The 24,494-nt window shown below is 35.8% G+C and overlaps 1 protein-coding gene across 1 annotated transcript in view; it reads left to right on the top strand.

Moving 5' to 3' along the window:
- Positions 1-234: 234 nt before the first annotated feature.
- The window catches only part of LOC122732098 (transmembrane protease serine 11F-like), a 108,554-nt gene continuing 84,294 nt past the window's right edge, over positions 235-24,494 (top strand). The window contains 2 exon segments of the mRNA XM_043972266.1: positions 235-332; positions 6,915-7,015. Coding sequence (XP_043828201.1) covers positions 235-332; positions 6,915-7,015 — 199 coding nt within the window.

Genomic DNA, 24,494 nt, shown 5'->3' with positions numbered 1-24,494 from the left:
TAAAAATGGTGGTTCTCTCAAGGGAATAGGAATGTTTAGAGGAGGGATGAGATTGGGGGAAGGAGACTGAATTACTTTGAACATGTTTAGTTTGAGACCCCTATGGAATGTTCATTTGAAGTCATATAAAAGGTAATTGGTGAGACTGAAGTGGTGTTCAGTGGAGAGATGAGAACTGGGTAAGTAAATTTGAGTCAGCTGCATAGAGATTCAACACCTCAGTGAAAAGGGAAGATGGATCAGAATGGAGCCCTGAGGGACATATCTACAATTAATGGATGGGACATGGATGATGAATCTACAAAGAAAACTGAGAAGGAATGGTCAGACAGGTAGGAGGAAAATCAAGGGACAGTAGTATTACAAAGACCCAGGGAAAATACATTATGTAGTGGAAGAGATTAACAGTAGGAAGTTAGCAGTATAAAGTATTGCAAAGAGGTCAAAGAGGGTGAGAACTACTAAGAAAAGACCCCTGGGTTTAGCAACAAAGAGATCACGGATGAACATAAAAAAAAAGAATTTCAATCAAGTTATGAGATTAGAAGCTAGATTACTAGAAGTTAAGAAGTGGGAAGTGAGAACGTGAAAGAAAAGCTTCATAATTTACTGAGTTTTTATTAGAGAACCTTGTAGTCTGTAAAGATGAAGAACAAGGTGGGATATTATCAAAGTGTATAAAACAATGACCATCTTCCAGATGAATAATCAACTGATTTTGAATGACTGGCAAGAATCTTGCCAGCAATAACTAAGAGAGTGACCTCTTCTGTGGTTGTCACAGGACAACCTGCTTCCTTTTCCTTTATAGAGATGGATAATGGAGGCATCCTTGATCTCCTGGAAGATAACCTCCTCTTACCATATAACCCAGAAGATTTTAGTCAGTTTTTGTATAAACAGTGAACCTCTGCCTTGCAGATTTTTGCTGGGATGGAATAAGAACCAGGTACTTTGCCACATAGGAGGAGCCTAATGGCATTCAATACTTCTTCAGCTGGAAGTTCTGCTAGAGAGGAATTGACTTTATTTTTATATTAATATTATTATTATTGCAGGGCAATGAGGGTTAAGTGACTTGCCCAAGGGTCACACTGCTAGTAAGTGTTAAGTGTCTGAGGCTAGATTTGAACTCAGGTCCTCCTGAATCCAGGGCCAGTGCTTTATGCACTGTGCCACCTGGCTGCCCTACAGTTTTGTTTTGTTTTGTTTTGTTTTCTGGATGTGGAAAACATTTTCCATCATGAGTTCTCTGGAATTGTCTTGGATCATTGCACTGCTGAGAAGAGCCAAGTCTCTCACAGTTGATCATCACAGAATCTTGCTGTTACTGTGTACAATGTTCTCTTGGTTCTGCTCACTTCACTCAGCATCAGTCCACATAAGTCTTTCCAGGTTTTTCTGAAATCTGCCTGCTCATCATTTCTCACAGCACAATGGAATACCATTCATATACCACAACTTGCTTTGTCATTCCCCAATTTATTGGCATTCCCTTGATTTCCAATTCTTTACCACCACAAAGAGAGCTGCTATAAATATTTTTGTACATGTGGGTCCTTTTCCCTTTTCTATGATCTCTTTGGGATACAGACCTTGTAGTGGTCTGGGTCAAAGGGTATTCACAGTCCCTTAGTCCTTTGGGCATAGTTCCAAATTGCTCTCCAGTATGGTTGGATCAGTTCACAACTCCACTAACAATGCATTAGTACAGAGGAATTAATTTTAACCTGAGGTATATGGTTAATGGCTTCATCATTGGTTGATAACAGAGGTAAGAGTGCTATGGAAGTGTTCAGCCCATCTCTCCAGGATCTTGAACTTATCAGTGTGACTCCAACAGTGCTGAGTATGTAAGATGCACCAGAAGTTTTTGGCCCATAAATAGTCTTTAGAGTGTCATAGAAGTACCAGATACTGGTCATCTACCTGAGAGTCAGTGTGGCTTCAGAAAGGGTTGAGGGACAATTGACCTGATGTTTACTAACCAACAACTCCAGGAGAAATGATAGGAGCAGAACAGAGGTATGTATACAATGTTTGTTGAGCAGATCAAAGCCTTTGATACTTTCAGTCATGAGGGCTTGTGGAAGATTAAGGTGAAATTTGGTTGGCCAGAAAAGTGCTATATGCCATTTTCATGACAGCATGTTTGCACAGGTTCTGGATAAAGGACATTGTTCTCATGGTTTCCCAATCACCAATGGAGTGAGCAGGATGGTGTACTTGTCCCCATGTTTTTCAGCATGATATTTCCCACAATATCACACTGAAGTCCTTTCTCTAGCTATACTGCAAAGCATTCAAACCATACCACAGAGGGTGCAACTTTGATGGATTCACCACATTGAATGCCAATTTGAATGCCTAAGAAACTAAGAGACACTCTCAGTGTATCTCTGAAGAATTTTAGTATCAATTGTTAGACATTGGAAACACCGGCACAAGACTGTTCTGCATGGTGTGCCTGCATCAAAGAAGGAACTGTGTTCTGTGAGCAAAGCAGAATTACAGTGGTATAAAGAAAACATGATGTGCAAATTTAGAGACTTTCCATCCCAAATGTTCAGATGAACTATTTATGCCTGACCTGAGGTAGAGTTTTCTGAGTTTGTATAGGACAGATCATTAACAAACAAACACATTTTATCCTGACCCCAATGTTTTGTTGTCATTGGTCCTCTTGGAGTACAAAAGATAAACAACAAACAAAACAATGAATGTTTGGGCATTTCCTCATCACCATTTCACTGGGCTAATTCAGAATTTTTAGAAAGACTAAACTGAAAAGATTGTCACTAAAATATTATCATCAGCTTTGAGAGAAATATTTAGTGAAGTGTCTCAGGGAAGTGTCCTTGTCCCTGTGCTATTCAACATTTTTCTCAATAATGTAGATAAATGCAGAAGTTGAATACTTAAAAAATTTGAAGATGACATAAAGGTGGGATCTACAATTAACATATTGGTTGACAAGGTCAGTATGCCAAAAAAAAAACCCAACAACCAACTTCACAGATTAGAATAATGGGTTTAATCTAATCTGAATCTAAGATTTGATAGGAATAAATGTAAAGTTCATACTTGGATCCAAAGAATAAGTATAAAGCAAGAGAGGTATAGATAGACAACTACAAAAAAAATAAGATTTAAAGACTTTAGTATACAGCAAGATCAGTCCAAATCAGCAATGTGAAATGGTAACCAAAAGCTAATTTGAACTACTCTATATTAAGACAGATATAGTATTAAGGACACAGGAGATAGGGGTCATTTTGTATTCTGTTCTGGTCAGAACACATTCTCTCAGTTGCTAGTGCATTATCTTCTCTTGGCTCAAAATTATCTTGTGTTTATATTCTACATACTTAGACATGAATGTGTTATTTTCCCTGATAGAATAGAAATTCTTGATTGAATATAAACTGTTTCATTTATATCTTTTTCTTCCTAATGCCTAGCTCAGTGCTTGGATCCTAGTAGGCAGTTCATAAATGTTTATTAATTGATTGATAATTTGATTAAAGTCACACACCCTTGCAAAAATATTTTCTTAGTGTTGTCTCAATGGCATATTGAGTCAGCAATTTAATTACAGCACAAGGCACTTTGAAATTTTTAAACTGAAATGTAAAAATTTAATATATCAATGGATTAATGGTTTCATTAATGCAGGTATTCCCTTAACCAGTTAAAATCAAAGCTCAAAACCAGTTTAGATTGAGGTTGAGTCATAATACCAAAAATACTTACACAAATCATTAAATATCCAAATAATATGTTACCACCCAGCAGTCATGCATATTGTAATATGAAAATGTCTTCAAGGGAATTTCTCCACAGTTCCATTCATCAGTGAGATAATAAAGGAAGCTGTTCATTGAAATTGGTGCACCAGGTTCTATCCTTAGTTTCACTCCCGGCTCACTGGATGACCTTTCTTAATTGTTTCACCTTCCTTTTGAAAGCTCTCCCTCTGCTTACCTTTCAAAGTCATAGAATTTAGAACTGGAAACTACATTATAGATCATTTAGCCCAATCTCTTCATTTTTCAAATGAAGAAGATGAGGTAGGGAGGTTCAGAGACAGCCTGACCATGCATATGGCTGGAAAGCAGCTGAATCAGAAGTCCCCAGACTTCAAATCTAGTTTTGTTGCTGTTCTTTAGTCATTTTCAGTCATGTCCAACTCTTCATGACACCATTTTGGGTGTCCTTGGCAAGGGTATTTGGAGTACTTTGCTATTTCCTTCTCTAGCTCATTTTATAGATGAGGAAACAGGTGAACAGGGTTAAGTGACTTGCCGAAGGTCACATGGCTAGATTTGAATTTAGGTATTCCTGACTCCTGGTCTGGTGATCTATCCCCGGCATCACATAGCTGCCCTAAAATCTAGTGCTCTGTCCAAAATACAGCATTGTCTTTCAGTGAAGCTGTTAGGCTTCAGGGGGAAAATGGTTATATTATACTTAGAGCTCTCTGTGGTGGAGGTGGAGATGGAGATGGAGATGGAGATGGAGATGGAGATGGAGATGGAGATGGAGATGGAGAGAGAGAGACGGAGACAGAGAGACAGAGACAGAGGGACAGAGAGGGAGAGACAAAGAGGGAGGGACAGAGAGGGAGGGACAGAGAGAGACAGAGAGGAAGACAGAGAGGGAGACAGAGAGGGAGACAGAGAGGGAGACAGAGAGGGAGACAGAGAGAAACACAGAGAAACACAGAGAGACAGAGGTTCAGGCAACAACTGCTATCCTTTTCACCAGGTATGTCCAAGTTTTACTGTGATCTTCTCTCACAGGCACTGTGTTAGGGTCTCTTATTCCCACCATAGACCAGTAGCCCTGTAGTCTTTCCTTCCATGGGACCTTTAGTTCCCAAATCCATGGTCTTTTCACCTTTTGGTGAATTTGCTAAAGTTTTTAGTTTGGGTTCCAATAATCATTTCACCCAATAACAATGATTAGAACCTATAAGAATCTTTAGCTCAATATCCAAATGAATGGCAGCAGTGAAAAAATCAAAAGTTAATTTATGTACTTTTGTTTTTCATATGAGATATTTAAAAGACCACATTGATTATTAAATTGAAGCAACATAAAACTTATCAAATACAACAGACATTTTAAGCATATACTTTAGTTCTATAATATGGATAATTAAAGGAGTGTAGAAGAAAAGAAAAGAGAGAGGGGTATAGGAAGTGACACAGGGTGAGGAAAAGATCTGTTTGGAATCTGATTGTAGCATCCAGTTTTACCTCTCTCTACAAGTTGACTAATTCTCAGCAACTGATAAGTGATTAAACTTTGGGTTCAGTCATTCAGAGAATTCCAAAATGGTCACATTATATTAACATACAGCCCACATCTTTCTATTGTGTCCATAAAGATATTTTGTTAAATTACTTGCTGAGCCCCATGTACACAATAGTTATTTCATTACTCTGATTTATGGGTCTGTTAGTCCTGAGAACAAAACAAAACAAAAACATAGCTTAATTTAGTATCACCAATTGAATTCAATTCAACAAATATTTTTGCAACTACTATATGCTAGGTACTAAGACTTATCATAGCACTGGGTATACAAAGAAAAAAGTAAAAACAGTTTTTCCTCTCAAGGAACCTAAATCTACTGGCTCTTAAGGGTATCTGACATGGCTTTTAGAGGCAACTGATCCCTTTCTTGGTTGAAAATGACATGTACTTGGCAACTATGGGTTCAATTCTTTCTTTAAGAAATGTGTAACTCATAAATATATTGAAAAATCTATTTTGATTTACTGATCAGGATTTGGCATTGATATTAGAAATCAAAATAATCCATTTTTTGTGAATTGAATTGCATTTCTTTGAGTCTATTAACTGGCACATTTGTAGTGCTTTTTTGGTCTCTGTCCTAAAATGAGAGTATACTTTGTAATATTTGAGACATGCCATTAAAATGCAAACTTCTCATCATTATTATCAATTACTCTAACTATAGCTCTTATGAGAAAATCTTGACCAGCCCACATTGCATCAAGATGGGTTTCATTCAATTGTGCCTGGCACACTTCCAATATAGTATTTACATATAGAAAAGGTAGTTCATCCAGTAATAAGCACTGTAGTTATGCATAGATAGGAAGAAAGATAGCAATGCTCCTGTAGGGGACTCATCGGCAAAGAATGAAGTCCTAATAACTTATAAATACAAAATTTTATCACAAAAGAGATGGCAATTTATAAACTATACAATTATGGAATGCAATAGCTAGAGAAAAGTGCCAGTGAAAATGAAAGAGAAGGAGCGATTGGAAAAATAAGGGGAAAAACATCATAGCATAATATTAGGGAAGCCCAGGGAAGAGTTTTAAGAACAGGGACAAAATTTTATCTTTCTTTGTATCCTCAGATTTACCATAGGTCCTGACATATAGTAGATGTTTAATAAATTCTTGTCAACTGACTGCCTGACTTGAAATGGTTGTTGAACACAAGTGGTTGTTGAACACAAATTGAAATTTGACTGTTACTGTCTAGCTTATAGTGTTGGTCTCATAGAATTCTCTAGTGCAAAGAATATTGTTGTTACATCAAGTTATAGGACATGATAGTTGGTATACACAGGTTGGTGAAAATAAAGTTACCTAATGTGTGAATTCAAAAGGAAGAGTGAGGTCTTTCAGATTTATTCGCTTTCATGAACAAGTATTTGAAAAAATCATTAGGCAAATCAGGTAGTCCACCAAATGATATGGGAAATGAAGCAAAACAGGGTCATCAGCATTGCTGCATTCTTGCTACATTCAGGAAGTCCAGTGCCTTGAATGAATTCAAAATACATCAGTCAGATGGACCTTGAGTCACTCATGCTAGACAGAAACGGCTTAAGAAGTACTGTGACTCAGTGTATGTACGGGTGACAGCTGCTTTGGACTGCACTGCAATCTGTTAATTGGACAGTTAACAGGATTGGAGGAAACATCAGTTGGTGGAGAATTTTTCCGTGGACAACTTGACTCACACTGTGAGTCCATAAAGAATTAGTAGTTTGTTCTTACAGTAATCCATTTTCAGCTGCTCTTCTGCTGAATCACCTGAGATATGTAAATTCTTCTTTTGAATACCAATGAAGGAAACATTACATTTCATGCTCTATTGTCCCTGACTTTTTAAAATTCTCTAAAGTTTTCCTTTTCTCAACAACTGAGCCTTATTGTGAAAGAACAATGGGAAATGCAATGGGAAGTCCAATTACCTTTATAACTAGGAATCTTTGAGCAGCTAACACTAGATGAACTGAGCATTTCTAAATCAGAATTCAATTCTTTCTGTTAAGTAATGTCAGAGTGGCTAATTAAGAAGTCAATAACTCAGAAAAAAATTTACAGCAAGTATCTCTGATAAAGGCCTCGTTTCTCAAATATATAAGTAAATTAGCTAAATTTATAAAAATAAAAGCCATTCCCCAATTGATAAATGGTCAAATGATATGAATGGGAAGCTTTCAGGAGATGAAATCAAAGTTATATATAGTCATATGAAAAATGGTCTAAGTTACTACTGATCAGGAAAATGCAAATTAAAACAATTCTGAGGTACCACCTCATACCTACCAGAAATGATAAATGTTGTAGGGGATATAGGGACATTAATGCATTCTTGGGGAAGTTGTGAACTAGTTCAACCATCCTGGAGAACAATTTGGAACTATGTCCAAAGGGCTATAAAACTGTGTGTATCCTTTAACGCAGAAATACTACTACTATGTCTGTATTCCAAAGAGATTAAAGAAAAAGGGAAAGGACTTATATATACAAAACTATTTATACCAGTTCTTTTTTATGTTGGCAAAGAACTGTAAATTGAGGGAATGCCCATCAATAGGGGAATGACTTAAACAAGTTCTGGCATATGATTTTATTTGGAAGCTAGGTGGGACAACAGATAGAGTGTGAGGTCTGGAGTTAGGAAGACTCATCTTCCCAATTTCAAATCTGGCCTCAGACACTTACCAGCTGTGTGATCCTGGGCAAGTTCCTTGTTTGCCTCACTTTCCTCATCTGTAAAATGAGCTGGAGAAGGAAATGACAAATCACTCCAATATCTTTGACAATGTAGTAGCAACCTAGTAGGCCTGGGACCAGTTAGAGATACTCTGGCAGTGAGAAGGACACTCTGACCATGAGAGATAATACAGTTGATCAGCTTGCTGGGGTTAGTTAGAAATTACTCTTTCTTTGGAAAAGCAAAGTAGTTAATTAACCAGATAGTGGTTAGTCAAACAGATAACAAAGCAGACATGTCACAGACATCCAGAAAGCTGAGCACCTTGAAATTTATAGCATGAGCTTAGTTGAGAGCCAGTCATGTTTGCTATGCTATTAGGAACAAATAGTGACAGTAATCTCAAGTTAGAAATGTGGAAGTATTATTATTCATGTATCCCACTCCCCAAATAGCTAGCATCATCATTCCTCAAACAGCTATAACTTTTCAGTCCTAAGTCTCTCCTCCACCCCCTTCTTTCCTCTAAAACCTATCACTTTCTCCTTTGTTTGGGCAGTTGAAGTTTAGACTTCTTCTCCCAGCCATACCTCTGTGTGCTTAATAATAACAATTTTTACTTAAATTTTCATTGGATACTGTGTACAAGTAATTCTTTGATAGAGGAATATTTTCAGATCCAGTTTTGAGGTAGCACCAAGAAAATCTGAAACTAGGTCATGAAGAGTCTGACACAACTGAAAACCATTGACCAACAACAAAATATGTTTTTAAGGAAATACTATTGTACTGTAAGAAATGATGAGCAGGTTAGTTTCAGAAAAGTTGGAAAGGTTTATATGGACTGGTGCAGATGGAAGTGAGCAGAACCAGGAGATAATTGTACACAGTAACAGCAATCTTGTAATGATGATCAACTGTGAAAGACTTAGCTACTCTGATCAAGACAATGATCAAGACAACTCCAAAGGACTTATGATGAAAAATTCTGTTCATCTTCAGAGAGTGGACTGATGAACTCTGAGTACAAATTGAAGTATACTTTTTAAACTTTATTTTTATTGCTTTTAAAAATGCCTTCGGGGCGGAGCCAAGATGGTGGAGAGGAAGCAGCAAGCTGCCTGAGCTCTCCTTCTGTTCCCTCAAAACGAACATTAAATCAAGCCTCTGGACAGATTCTGAAACTACAGAACCTGCAAAGAGACAGAGAGACACAGTCCTCCAACCAGAGATAATTTAGAAGACTTCAGGAAAAGGTCGGTCTGACTCGGGCAAAAGGGAGGCCCAGCGCAGGGCAGCAACCCAGCGCCGAGGGGGTCGGGGCAAGTCAGCAGGAACTGCGGGCCACAGCCGAACAACTGAGGCTCCCGGAACCTGGTTCAAAAATCTGGTGGCCAAGAAGGACAGTGGAAAAACCTACCTGCACCGGCCGAGAGGGCCACGAACGGCGGGATCAGACGCCGGGGTCTGGCGCCTGGCTGGCCGAGCACAATCAGACAGGAAGTGCAGGGCGGGGGATCGCCACACACCATAAAGGCCTCAGAGTAAAAGCCCGGTCACACAGCACCTATACACCTGCACAAGAAGCCCAAAACAGGGACCCTGGTGCCCCCAGAGCAGACCTCAACTTAAAGAATAAATAAATAGGCTGCAATAATGAGTAAGAAGCAAAAAAGAGCCCTCTCCATTGAGAGCTTCTGTATCAATAGGGAAGAAGCCAACACAAACTCAGATGAGGACAATAGCCTCAAATTGGCTACATCTGAAGCCTCACAAGGGAAGGTGAATTGGTCGCAAGAACAAAAAGCCTTCCTGGAAGAGCTCAAAAAGGATTTTAAAAATCAATTGCAAGGGGGCAGCTAGATGGCGCAGTGGTTAAAGCACCGGCCCTGGATTCAGGAGTACCTGAGTTCAAATCCGGCCTCAGACACTTGACACTTACTAGCTGTGTGACTGTGGGCAAGTCACTTAACCCCCATTGCCTAAAAAAAAAAAAAATCAATTGCAAGAGGTAGAAGAAAAAATGGGGAGAGAAATGAAAGCAAAACAAAAAAACTATGAAAAAAGAATCAGCAGCTTGGAAAAGGAAGCTGAAGAAAACAAAGCCTTAAAAAATTCATTTGGCCAAATGGAAAAAAAGGTGCATAATCTCACTGAAGAAAACAATGCCTTAAAAATTAAAGTGGGACAGTTGGAAGATAAGGAATCCATGAGACACCAAGAATCAGTCAAACAGAATTAAAAAAATGAAAAAATAGAAGAAAATGTGAAATACCTCACTGGAAAGACAACTGATCTGGAAAACAGATCGAGGAGAGACAATCTGAGAATCATTGGACTGCCTGAAAGCCATGACCAGAAAAAGAATCTAGACACCATATTCCAGGAAATTATTAAGGAGAACTGCCCTGATATCATAGAATCAGAGGATAAAATCATCATTGAAAGAATCCACCGATCACCTCCTGAAAGAGACCCCAAAAGGAAAACTCCAAGGAATATTGTAGCCAAATTCCAGAATTATCAGGTGAAGGAGAAAATACTCCAAGCAGCCAGAAAGAAGCAATTTAAATATCATGGAGCCACAATCAGGATTGCTCAGGACCTGGCAGCTTCAACATTAAAGGACCGCAAGGCTTGGAATATGATATTCCGGAAGGCAAAGGAGCTTGGATTGCAGCCGAGAATCTATTACCCAGCAAAAATGTGCATTTTCTTTCAGGGGAAAAGATGGACATTTAATGACATTGGGGACTTTCAATCTTTCCTGGTGAAAAGACCAGAACTGAATAGAAAATTTGATCTCAACATACAAGACTCAAGAGAAGTTTAAAAAGGTAAACAGAGGGGAAAAAAAAAGTTACCCTATTAGGTTAAACTGTTTATATCCCTACACAGGAATATAATACTCATAACTCTTAAGAATTGTAAATGTATTTGGGCAGAGAGAAGGACTTTATATAGAGGGTATAAATATAAATTGTCTTTGATGTGATGATACAAAAGAATTAAGGGGATAAAAAGGGAGTCTATGGGGAGGAGAGGAAAGGGGAGGTGGAATGGGATGAATTATATCATATGAAGAGGTGGAAAAAAACCTATTACAATAGAGGGAAAGAAAGGAGGGGGGAACATGGTTTCAACCCTATTCTCATTAGATTTGACTCAAAGAGGGAATAACATATACGTTCATTGGGATAAAGAAACTTAACTCATTCTTTAGGGAAACAAAAGGGAAAGGGGGGGACTGATAGAAGGGAGGACAAAAGCAAGGGAGAAAAGGGTAAAGAAAAGAGAGGGGGGTGATAAAAAGGGAGGGCAGATCGGGGGAGGCAGGGGTAAGAAGTAAAACGTCGGTGAGGAGGAATAGGGTGAAAGAAGGGGGGAAAAGTACAAAGGGGGTAAATAGAATGGAGGGGAATAGACAGTCAGTAATAATAACTGTGAATGTGAATGGGATGAACTTTGCTATAAAACGGAAGCAAATTGCAGAGTGGATTAAAAACCAGAACCCTACAATATGCTGTTTACAAGAAACACATTTGAAGCAGAGAGATACACACAGAGTAAAGGTAAAAGGCTGGAGCAGAATATATTATGCCTCAGCTAACGTAAAAAAGGCAGGGGTAGCAATCCTTATCTCAGACAAAGTGCAGGCAAAAATAGATCTCATTAAAAGAGATAAGGAAGGAAATTACATCTTACTTAAAGGTACTATAGATAATGAAGTAATATCAATATTAAATATGTATGCGCCAAGTGGTATAGCATCCAAGTTCTTAGAGGAGAAGTTAAATGAGTTACAAGAGGAATTAGATAGTAATACTATACTAGTGGGGGATCTGAATCTCCCCCTCTCAGAATTAGATAAATCTAGCCAAAAAATAAATAAGAAAGAAGTGAAAGAGGTGAATAGATTACTAGAAAAGTTAGACATGATAGATGTCTGGAGAAAACTGAATGGGGATAGAAAGGAATAGACCTTTTTCTCAGCAGTACATGGCACATTTTCAAAAATTGACCATGTATTAGGGCACAAAAACATCATAGTCAAATGTAGAAAGGCAGAAATAGTAAATGCATCCTTCTCAGATCATGATGCAATAAAAATTACATGTAAGAAAGAGCCAGGGAATAGTAGAATGAAAATCAATTGGAAACTAAATAATTTCATTCTAAAGAATGAATGGGCCAAACAAGAAATCATAGAAACACTCAATAACTTTATCCAAGAGAATGACAATAATGAGACAACATACCAAAATCTATGGGATGCAGCCAAAGCAGTGCTTAGGGGAAAATTTATAGCTCTAAATGCTTACATGAATAAAAATGAGAAAGAGGAGATTAATGAATTGGGCATGCAACTTAAAAAGTTAGAAAAAGAACAAATTAGAAATCCCCAATTAGACACTAAATTAGAGATCCTGAAAATTAAAGGAGAAATTAATAAGATTGAAAGCAAAAAAACTATAGAATTAATCAATAAAACTAAGAGCTGGTTTTATGAAAAAACCAATAAAATAGATAAAATATTGGTTAATTTGATTAAAAAAAAGAAAGAAGAAAACCAAATTACCAGTATCAAAAATGAAAAGGGTGATGTTACCACCAATGAAGTGGAAATTAAAGCAATAATTAGGAAATATTTTGCCCAACTGTATGCCAATAAATTTGACAATCTAAATGAAATGGATGAATATTTACAAAGATACAAACTGCCCAGGTTAACTGAAGAGGAAATAAAATCCTTAAATAAACCCATATTAGAAAAAGAAATTGAACAAGCTATTAATGAACTCCCTAAGAAAAAATCCCCAGGGCCAGATGGGTTTACGGGTGAATTTTACCAAACATTTAAAGAACAATTAATTCCAATATTATACAAATTATTTGGAAAAATAGGTGAAGAAGGAGTTCTACCAAATTCGTTTTATGACACAAATATGGTGGTGATACCAAAACCAGGCAAAGCAAAAACAGAGAAAGAAAATTATAGACCAATCTCCCTAATGAATATTGATGCTAAAATCTTAAATAAGATATTAGCAAGGAGATTACAGCAAGTGATCACCAGGATAATACACTATGACCAGGTGGGATTTATACCAGGAATGCAGGGCTGGTTCAACATTAGGAAAACTATTAACATAATCAACCACATCAATAAGAAAACCAACCAAAATCATATGATTATCTCAATAGATGCAGAGAAAGCTTTTGACAAAGTACAGCACCCATTCCTAATAAAAACACTAGAGAGTTTAGGAATAGGGGGAGCTTTCCTTAGAATAATAAACAGTATCTACCTAAAGCCATCAGCAAGTATTATATGCAATGGAGATAAATTAGAGGCCTTCCCAATAAGATCAGGGGTGAAACAGGGATGTCCATTATAACCCCTATTATTTAATATTGTTCTAGAAATGTTAGCTTTAGCAATCAGAGAAGAGAAGGGAATTAAAGGAATTAGAATAGGCAAGGAAGAAACAAAACTATCACTCTTTGCAGATGATATGATGGTATACTTAAGGAATCCTCGAGAATCAAGTCAAAAATTACTTGAAACAATTAACAACTTTAGCAAAGTAGCAGGATATAAAATAAATCCACATAAATCATCAGCATTTCTATACATGACCAACAAAGTCCAGCAGCAAGAGATAGAAAGAGAAATTCCATTTAAAGTAACGGTAGATAATATAAAATACTTGGGAGTCTACTTGCCAAGACAAACCCAGGAACTCTATGAACACAACTACCAAACACTCTTCACACAAATCAAATCAGATCTAAATCATTGGAAAGATATCAATTGCTCATGGATAGGCAGAGCTAATATAGTAAAAATGACAATACTGCCTAAATTAATTTACTTATTCAGTGCCATACCAATCAGACTACCTAAAAATTATTTTATACAGCTAGAAAAAATAATAACAAAATTCATCTGGAAAAACAAAAAATCAAGAATATCCAGGGAAATAATGAAAAAAAAATTCACAGGAAGGTGGCTTAGCGGTACCAAACCTGGAGCTTTACTATAAAGCAGCAGTCATCAAAACTATCTGGTACTGGCTAAAAAATAGAGTGGTAGATCAATGGAATAGGCTAGGCTCAGGAAATGCAGTAGTAAATGACACTAGTAATGTAGTGTCTGATAAACCCAAAGATTCCAGCTTCTGGAATAGGAACTCAGTATTTGACAAAAACTGCTGGGAAAACTGGAAGATAGTATGGCAGAAATTAGGCATAGACCAACATCTTACACCTTATACTAAAATAAGGTCAAAATGGATACATGATTTAGACATAAGAGGTGATACCATCGGTAAATTAGGAGAGAAAGGAATAGTGTACCTATCAGATCTTTGGAAAGGAAAACAGTTTTTGACCAAACAAGAGATAGAGTATATTATAAAATGCAAAATGGATGATTTTGATTATATTAAATTAAAAAATTTTTGTACAAACAGAAGCAATGCATTCAAAATTGGAAGGGAGGCAGAAAGCTGGGAAACAATTTTTGAGGGCAGTGCTTCTGATAAAGGCCTCATCTCTAAAATGTATAGGGAATTAAATCAAATTTATAAGAATCCAAGTCATTCCCCAATTGAGAAATGGTCAAAGGATATGAACAGGCAGTTTTCTGATGAAGAAACCAAAGCTATCTATTCCCATATGAAAAAATGCTCTAAATCTCTAATGATTAGAGAGATGCAAATTAAAACAACTCTGAGGTACCACCTGACACCTATCAGATTGGCTAAAATGACAAAAAAGGAAGATAATAAATGTTGGAGAGGCTGTGGGAAAATTGGAACACTAATGCATTGTTGGTGGAGCTGTGAGCTGATCCAACCATTCTGGAGAGCAATTTGGAATTATGCCCAAAGGGCGATAAAGCTGTGCATACCCTTTGACCCAGCAATCCCACTTTTAGGTCTTTTGCCCAAAGAAATCATGGAAGGGGAAAAGGGACCCACATGTACAAAAATATTTATAGCTGCTCTTTACGTGGTAGCAAGGAATTGGAAGTTGAGGGGGTGCCCATCAATTGGGGAATGGCTGGACCCCCATATATTTTCAAATGACATAGTCTTATAATTCTGAAGTTAGAAGGCAACCAGTCCAGTCTTTTATATTTAAAGATAAACAGCCTTTGTTTGAGAATTGAAGGAATTTACTCTGGATCACTTAGCTAGTTAGTTGCAGAGATAAGACTAGTCTTATCCAGTTTTCTTGATCCCATCTAGTGCTTTTTCTGTTACATGATATTCCTCTGAAATGTGTAAGGTAAGAGCTAGCTGGCTATATAAGGTACATGACACAATCTTACTGTTTTTGCAGAATGAGATGCTTTGAAGAGAAAAAAAAACATTTCTTGCTTTAGCTCTTAAATTGGAAAATGAATCTGGATGTGTGCTCTGTTACTGCTTCAATTCATACATCTGTTAAAGAAATTCCAGAATTTATTGCAGCTAAATCTATACTTCAGGCTTCCTATGTTAGTGCCTGACACTTTTCCCATGATTTTTTTTTTTGGCAGTGGGCCTGGGAATAAGCATTTCCTTCTCCATTTTCAATTGGGAATCTCACTTTATTTCTCAAATGAGTAGATTTCCTAAAATACTATATAGATGGTATTGTGCTCAGTGGTGCAGGCAGCCCACAGATATCCAAGTACTATTCAGATCTTCTTGGGTAGAGTTGAATGAGAAAAAAGAAGCCTTCTGCAAAGTCAGAATAGGATCTGTTTTTCATCTGATTATGTCTTAAGGAAAGGGATTGTAGTAGTTGGTGTTTTGTTTTGTTTTTTTATTGTGACTTCCTAACATTTTCTATATTCTTCTTGACTTCCCTAGTCATAGATAAATAGTTCTACAATGAACAGTATAAAGACTGTGTTGGGAGTTATATCATATATTCCTAACACAGTTCCCCCCCCACCCCCACCAAGTTCTCATTTTCCCCAAAGTCAGCATAAGCAGGCAAGGGTAGGCGGCAATCCTTATCAATAAAATCACAGAACTACTGGAGTCCTGCAACTGATATGCATCATCTTATGCTTCCTCACAATATTCCTGAGCTTGAAACTCACCCAAAGCCCCTCTAGTCCATTGCCTGTTCTTTTTGGTAGACAGAAGACGAGGTGATCTCCTTGGAAGAGCCTTCCACCATTTTTTTCCCAGATTAGTTTCTTTTATTCAGATATTTCTCTAAGTCACATCTTCTACCCATTCCCCTTCTTCCCTATTATGGACTTAAAATAAGACCTATTCAGAGCAATTATTTATCTATGAGCCATTTTAATCCATCAAACTTCAGGGATAGATGACACCTGTAAACCCTTTAGCTAATCATAGTGATTAGGTAAATTGTTGCTTTAGCACAGTAAGATTCATTAATTAGGTAATTAACTCTTACCTCAGTGTGTTAATTATGATATTATTTTCTTGTAGTCCTTTAGAAGAGTGTGTTCTAGGAGCTCTCTCATCCATTCTTTTCCTTTGTTGCTGACACCACAGAAGGGCTCAAAAGATGCTGTTTACTTTCCCTTTATCTTCCTTGTTGGTAATAATCATTTGCCATTTCCCTCTAATAGACACTTCGCATCACATTCTCATTAGACAGCTTCTTGAGTGATTGATTTAGTATTTTATTGATTTTCCACAAATGCTAAGGGCAATGTCACTCAAAAAATAATCTATACAAATTAATGTTTATGTGTACGTCGGTAATGACTGATTTAGTCAATAGACTAAAATTCCTATCTTGTGCTTCCCTGCAAACTAAACTGGGGGCCAACCTACTCCAAGAATTAATGGAGGGGGTTATTGTGGTATATATAGACATATAGACATAGTGATATAGATAGCAATATATATATATGTATATACTAATATCTATCTATCTATCTATCTATCTATCTATCTATCTATCTATCTATCTATCTATCTATCTATCTATCTATCTATCTGTTTTAAGATAGTACTAAACAGATCCTCAATAATTAAAGGAAGAACTAGAGAGTACAGAGTGGGTTCAGAGTAGAGCCATAACATATGACCAATGGAAAACAATGAAAATAATTGGAATTATGGCACTAACTCTGCAAAAGTGAAGGATAAAGATAACTTATACAGAAGATACTTACTAAACAAAAGTAAGTTCTTTAAAGATGGTGATTTAAAAAAATCTTTAAAAATCTGCAATGCCTAGTGAAATGCCTTATACATAGTACGTATTTAAAATATTTATTGAATGGAATTCACTAATTATACTATGCTATTGTTTATAGAATAAGAAAAATTAGATTAAAGTATGATTTCATTGAATGATAGAGATAGATGAGCTGTGAATGAGGATACAATCCAAATTCTTCATTTTACATATGATGAAAATATGAACCAGAGAGAATTTAAGGGAGTTAAAAATAGCTGATATAGATAGTGTCTTGAATTTTTCAAAGCACATTATACACATGATCCCATTTGACCCTCACAATAAACCTCCAAAATAATTATCATTATCCGCCTTTACTGAGGCTCACCAGAGGTTCAGTGATTGCTCATGGTCACACAGCTAGTAATTGCTAGAAGCAAAATACCTAAGTTCAAATACTTTAATAGTGAGGGTTGGAAAATATTGGCTTATAATCCTGGGAGATATTGTGAAATCTTTCTTTATAAAGATCTCTAAAAATAGGACAGATTCTAATCTTAAGTGTAGTGGAAGGATGGATCATATGACCTTCAAAGGCCCTAGTACAGACTATATTTTGAAGTTCAAAAAGAAGAGGTACACATCAAATGACTCACTAAAAAGTTCACAAACTTTATAGTCCTTGCATCTGGGGCTTTATTGGGGAGTTTGTTGTTTTTCACTTAGTTCAAGAGATACTCTTATTGCTAGTACTAGAATTTTTATTTGTAATTATAAACTCAAGAAATTTTATGAATATGAATATATTATCTTAATTGTAAGGAAGACTCAAAACTAAAATTCCATCTTTATATTTCAAATACTCCAATTTTTGAGTTTCAAAATTGCTAGAAGATGAAGGAAATGATAAAATTCATATGAACTCTTTAAAAGAAAGGTTCTATATAAAGAAACTATATTGTTACATATGAGTACATAATTTACCTACGTATATAAATTTCATTGCTATAGATTCAATCTCCACCATTGTATGTTATGGCTATCCTCATTATAATAGATGGGTTCATGAATTGCTCTGGTTAAAAAAAATCCCACCTGATGGCCAAACCTTTGGCAATAAGTCTCTTTAAACTTAGCTAGATTGGTCATTGGGTAAAAGAAAATATAGGGGGGGGGGCAGCTAGGTGGTGCATTGGATAAAGCACTGGCCCTGGATTCAGGAGGACCTGAGTTCAAATCTGGCCATAGACACTTGACACTTAACTAGCTGTGTGACCCTGGGCAAGTCACTTAACCCTCATTGCCCCCCCCCAAAAAAAAAGAAAGAAAAGAAAAAGAAAATATAGCTTACTACAAGGCTTTGCTGCTTTATAGGACCTACAGAAGTTTGTGCTCTGTTGACATGATCTTAAAGAGTACAAGGTAATCTCCATGTCACAATGAGTCACCAGATTTTAGAGTCTCAGGAAAAGAACTAGCTCTGCAATTATATAATTACCACCTATGTATTTTATGGAAATTCTGCATTTCCTCTAATTTTCTCATACCTCTGGAAGTAAAATTCTGCTACTTGTCCTAAATTGAGGATTACTCTGACTATAAAGCAGTTAATACAGACTTTAAAGTATTTTAATACAGTTTATTCCTATATAGGACCAAGAACAATGATATTGTATCCATTCTCATGAAACATGCTCTCAAGGCTTTCAGGAAATTTTGTCCTGTGTTTGATTTTTAGTTTCTGCATCTCTAAAGGACTGAAATATGGATTATAAAATAGAATAATAGATTAATCTTCTTATCCTGTTGCTATGTGTTTTAAGCACATACATTGCCAGGCAATGTCCTAAGCACTGGAGATACAAATAAAATAAGGAAGATGTTTCCTAGCCTCAAGGAACTTACATTCTAATGAGGCAAGACAACACATATTGGGGTGCTGGAAGCAGGAAGGAGGAAGGAGGCACCCTCTAGGCTGCAACCCAGAAAGGCAAGAGAGGACAAGTTAAGAATTTTTAGAGAGTCAAGAGGAGACAGAGGTGAAGCACAGCTGAAAGTCCTTCCTAAAATATAACTTACTGAGAATGAGATTTCCTTCATTCTTTCTTGCGTGCCCAGAACCTAACAAAGTGCCTGGCACATGGTAATTGATTAATAAATGATTGTTCAGTAATTGAAATGAGGCTTTTATTATTTCTAAGAAAGGCACTATGTAAACATGACATATTTACACACATTAATTTTTCATGTTTTTCCATAGTCTTAATATTAGCAATTAAACTTATAATAAATTGATTTTGAATTTTAGATCTTTAATCTCTTAGGATTCACTTTAGTTTGATGTTCAATATATCCAATCTAAGACTTTGGCTAATATAATGTTATTTATTTGTTTGTTTGCTTTTTCAGGGCAATGAGGGTTAAGTGACTTGCCCAGGGTCACACAGCTAGTAAGTGTCAAGTGTCTGAGGCCAGATTTGAACTCAGGTTCTCCTGAATCCAAGGCAAGTGTTTTATCCACTGCACCACCTAGTTGCCCCATATAATGTTATTTAAAGAGACCATATGTAGACAGTACAATAGAATGAAAAGAGCACTTGTCTGTTAGCAACAGGAAGGTACATACATATACACACAATACATACATACATGCATGCACGCATGCATGCATACATACAAACAAAAAGTGTTCAAAGTAGCACTGTGATTTAAAAAAAAAATCTAGAATAAAGTATATGCCCCAAAACTCATGGGATGCTTTAAGGAATTGTAGTATTAAATGTGATAGAAAATAATTATTCAGTAATTATGATACATATGAAGAATTCAAACATAAGAAGACACATGAAGTCATGTTGAGTGAAGAAAGAGGTGAAGGAATACTATCCACAATATCCACAACTATGTAAATAAAAATAATATTAAAAAGGGGATAAGAGTCAAGTCAAAGACAAGAGACAGTTCTTATACCAAATAATCCTTCCTTCCTGTTAACAATAAGTAGATAATAAAAGTAGAAAATCATGTGGTGTCAATCACTTTGTAAAATAGTTTCAACACTTTCTGAACTACACTTGGTAGGGATAGCTGTTTGAGTGTTTGTTGGGTACCATCTCTTTTATCAAGAAAAGATGATCAAAATATTTTTTAAAAAGGAAGAAAGAAACACTGGTTAGGGTAGTAGAAGAACACATTCATTTTTTTAAAATAATAAGCATTTTTGTTTATAGTTTTGGGTTCCAATTTTCATCCTTCCTTCTGTCCCCTCACCCCTCCCTGAAGCAGTCAATCAGATATGGGTTATACATGTATGATTATGTAAATCATTTAACCATCTTAGTCATTTTGTACAAGAAAACAAATAAAAGAAAAAAATGAAAGAAAGTGAAAAATAGTATGCTTCAGTCTGTGTTCCATCAATATAAGTTCTTTCTTTGGAGGTGGATAATATGTTTCATCATTAGTCCTTTGGGATTATCTTGAATCATTTTATTGTTGAGAATAGTAGTCATTCACAGTTCTTTATCAAACAATATTTCTGTCTCTGTTCCCAATGTTCTCTTGGTTCTGCTCACTTCACTATACATCAGTTCATATAAGTCTTTCAAGCCTTTCTGAAATCATTCTGTTTTTCTTTCTTATAATACAATAATATTCCATCACCATCATATACCACAGCTTGTTTAGCCATTCTCCAATTGATGGGCATCCCTTTGATTTCTAATTCTTGCTTGGTCTTTATTTTCTTTTGGGGAATGTCTTTGGGATATAAACCTAGCAGTGATACTGCTGGATCACAGTTCTATAGCCCTTTGGGCAAAGTTCCAAATTGCTCTCCAAAATGGTTGGATCTTTTCACAATTCCACCAACAATGGATTGATGTCCCAGCTTTCCCACATCTCCTCCAACATGCAATATTTTCTATTTTTGTTATATTTGCCACTCTGATAGGTGTGAGGTGATACCACAGAGTTGTTTTAATTTGCATTTTTCTGATCAATAGTGATCTGGAGCATTTTTTCATATGCTTATAGATAGCTTTGATTTCTTTGTCTGAAAACTACCTGTTCATATCCTTTGACCATTTATCAATTGGGGAATGACTTCCATTTTTATAAATTTGACTCAGTTCTCTATATAATTGAGAAATAAGGCCTTTACCAGAAATATTTGTTTCAAAGATTCTTTCCCAGATTAATACTTCCCTTGTAATCTTGGTTACATTAGTTTTGTTTGCACAAAATATTTTTTAACTTTATGTAATCAAAATGATCTATTTTACATTTTATTTTACTCTCTATATCTTCTTTGGTCCTAAATTCTTCTTCTGTCAATAAATCTGAACGATAAATGATTCCATACTCTTTTAATTTGATTATGGTATCATACTTTATGTTTTGACCTTATGCTAGTATATGGTGTGGATGTTGGTCTATAATCAGTTTCTGACATAATTTTTCCAGTTTGGAAGACCACATTCTTGCCTGTCTATGTCCTTAACTAGTTTTGTGGGAGGGATTAGAGAAAATATCTAGTCCTCCACCATGTTAGTTGGAGCACTACTTATCTCTAAAAGAAGTTCTTTGTTTTTGATGTCTGAGGCTTTTTGTTCTTGGCCAGGTGATTCTATAAAAATAGGTTATTTATATAAATGAAGAAAAAGCAATAAGGAAACTATGAAAAATAGGCTAATTTTCTCCTAATTCACTGTGGAATAAATGTAAGTTAAGCTTGAGAAACCTTCAGTAGTCCTAAATATAATGTTAAAGTAGGAATGAACTTTAGAGATCATCTAGTCCTATTCATTTTGTATATAAATATGGAATCCAAGGACAGACAGTAATGTGTTGTACTGAAAACCATACAGCTATTAGGGAAATATATAGAGCAAGAATATAGTTTTCTGACACCCCAACCAGAGCTTTGTTTCTTTGTTTCTTCTTTTTTTTTTGTGAGGTATTAAGGGATAGGAGAATCTATACATATACACATATTATGCATGGGTATGAATGTATGTTAATGTATATGTGGGCATTTTGGCCTCAAACTAACGAAGTTTTTTGTTTGGGTTTTGTTTTTGTTTTTGTTTTTGGGGGGTTTTTTTAGTGAGGCAATTGGGGTTAAGTGACTTGCCCAGGGTCACACAGCTCGTAAGTGTTAAGTGTCTGAGGCCAGATTTGAACTCTGGTACTTCTGACTCAAGGGCCAGTGCTCTATCCACTGCACCACCTAGATGCCCCAAACAAAAAAACAAAGTTTTAAAGAAAGTACAGTTATAAACGTAGAGCACAATAGAGAGAATAATAAAATTGGAGGGAAGAATAAGTACTAAAACAACAAAGAGAATACAAACTTCTCTTACTAAATATAACAAAATAAAGCTAATTGAACCAAAGTCTGATGAAACTCAAAGTATCAACAACATGATATTCCAGAAAAGTTCAAAAGAAATTAAAACCTAAAAGAACAAATCAGAAGAAAATAAATATCAGCATTTATGGCCTGCACAGGAAAAATAATTAACAGAGTAGAAAAACTTGAATTCACATTGGTGAATGTCTCCAAAGAAGCAAAAGAAAAAACAACAGATTTAGAATACAAATATAAAAGTTAAGGACAATCTAAAAGAAATGTTAAAAAAAAAAAAGCAAAAATGATTTTTAAAAGTTCTCTACATAGGCAATCTTTAATTTTGAAGACAGGAAGTGGAGGGACAATTTAAGGATCAAAGCAATATGAAAATATGAGAAAAATTTTTTAAAAGCCTAGAAATCACATTTCAGGAAAAAGAACAAGAAAGATGCTCAGAACTTCTGAATTCAGATTTAAGGCAACAACCTGAGAAGTAAATTGGCTTACCCAAGGCCATAGTGCTGTTTAGCTATAGAGACAAGACAGGAAACCAAGTATTTTGACCCACTTAATTAGGATGCTTGAGTTCACTCAAAGTTCTCATAATTTAAGGGCTTAATGAATATGTCTGACATATAGCATTTAGCCACTTTTCATGGGTAAGATCATTATAAAAGTCCCAATGGACAAAACACAAACAAACACCACTCAAATAAAAATCTTTGTGTTATTTTATTTCAAGTAGTCTCGAACAAGGAAAGGTCATGCTTGGAACCTTGGTTCCCTAAAAGAAAGAATTATTATGAGAACCTCACTGCCTGCCTACCTACGCACTCTGCTTAGAAGTTCCCTTTTCAAGTATTTATCATTGTTTACATATTTGGAATTGGCTGGCACATTGGTATGCTTCTTCCCTTGCGAAAATGTTCATGTTTCTTATCAGCCTATATCAAGGCTGCAGTCACTGAAACTGGTCAGACTGGTTTTTGTCTTTATTGCCAGTGACTTCATTGTTCATCTCTGTCCAGCCTTCAAAGCCAAGACTGTATCCTGAGATGATACAGATCAGATGCTGACAGAAGAGAAGCTGCCCGGGTCCTGGGTACATGATGTACGCGTAAGTACTTTGTCACCTTTGCCAAGGTTTATCAATGATGGTAGAACTGTAGTAGGTGCCAACAACAAAGATGGGATGGGAAAAGTTTTCTTGTTGGAAACCGATTCACAAGACGGGTTTCTCTTTTATGTAATAATATTTTACATTGAATTTTAAAAAAAGAAATCCTTTGGACTGACCTCTCACTGGATGAATTATATTTCTATTTTTCTGATAGAAATAGGTATGTGATATGATGATATATTTTATTTTATATTCTAAGCATCCAGGAATTAATTATTTTCACTTACTTTTATTCTTCTCTTTTCATTTCATCTCTAGTGGTACTTTTTTATTAATGTGAAGTTTTATACTTGCAATAGATTCTACTTATTGAATGTAGGAACTTTCATTATGTTCTTTTGAGAGGCACATTTTTTTCTAAGAAAAGAGATATAAATTAGGAAAAGAGAACATTATGATTCATGTTAGTATGAAAAAATAAAAAAATACAGCCACTATATTTCATTGTAAATTAAAAGATTTAACCTAAAAACATTCTTTGAATGTAAATAATTGGTAAAGGGAAATTTTGTAGAATTTGAATATAAACTTTCATTGTAAAGATAATTCCCAACTAAAAAATTAGTTGATCAATTTGATAGTACTGCATTTCCCATTGTAGTTATTACTCTCTGATTTCCTTCCTCCCTAAATGCCTTTATTTAACTAGATTGTCTTGATTTTCTTTATATTTATTCTGTATTTACTTAGATTGGTACTTCTCTCTCCATCAGAATATAAGGTCTTTTAGAGTAGGAATTGTTTCATTTCTTGTATTCATTTCTCCAGCAACTACCACAGTGCCTGGCAATTATTAAGCAC

The sequence above is a fragment of the Dromiciops gliroides genome, chromosome 6 (assembly GCF_019393635.1).
Source record: "Dromiciops gliroides isolate mDroGli1 chromosome 6, mDroGli1.pri, whole genome shotgun sequence".
In the NCBI taxonomy this organism is placed as follows: Eukaryota; Metazoa; Chordata; class Mammalia; order Microbiotheria; family Microbiotheriidae; genus Dromiciops; species Dromiciops gliroides.
This window is presented reverse-complemented; position numbering and strand designations above follow the sequence as displayed.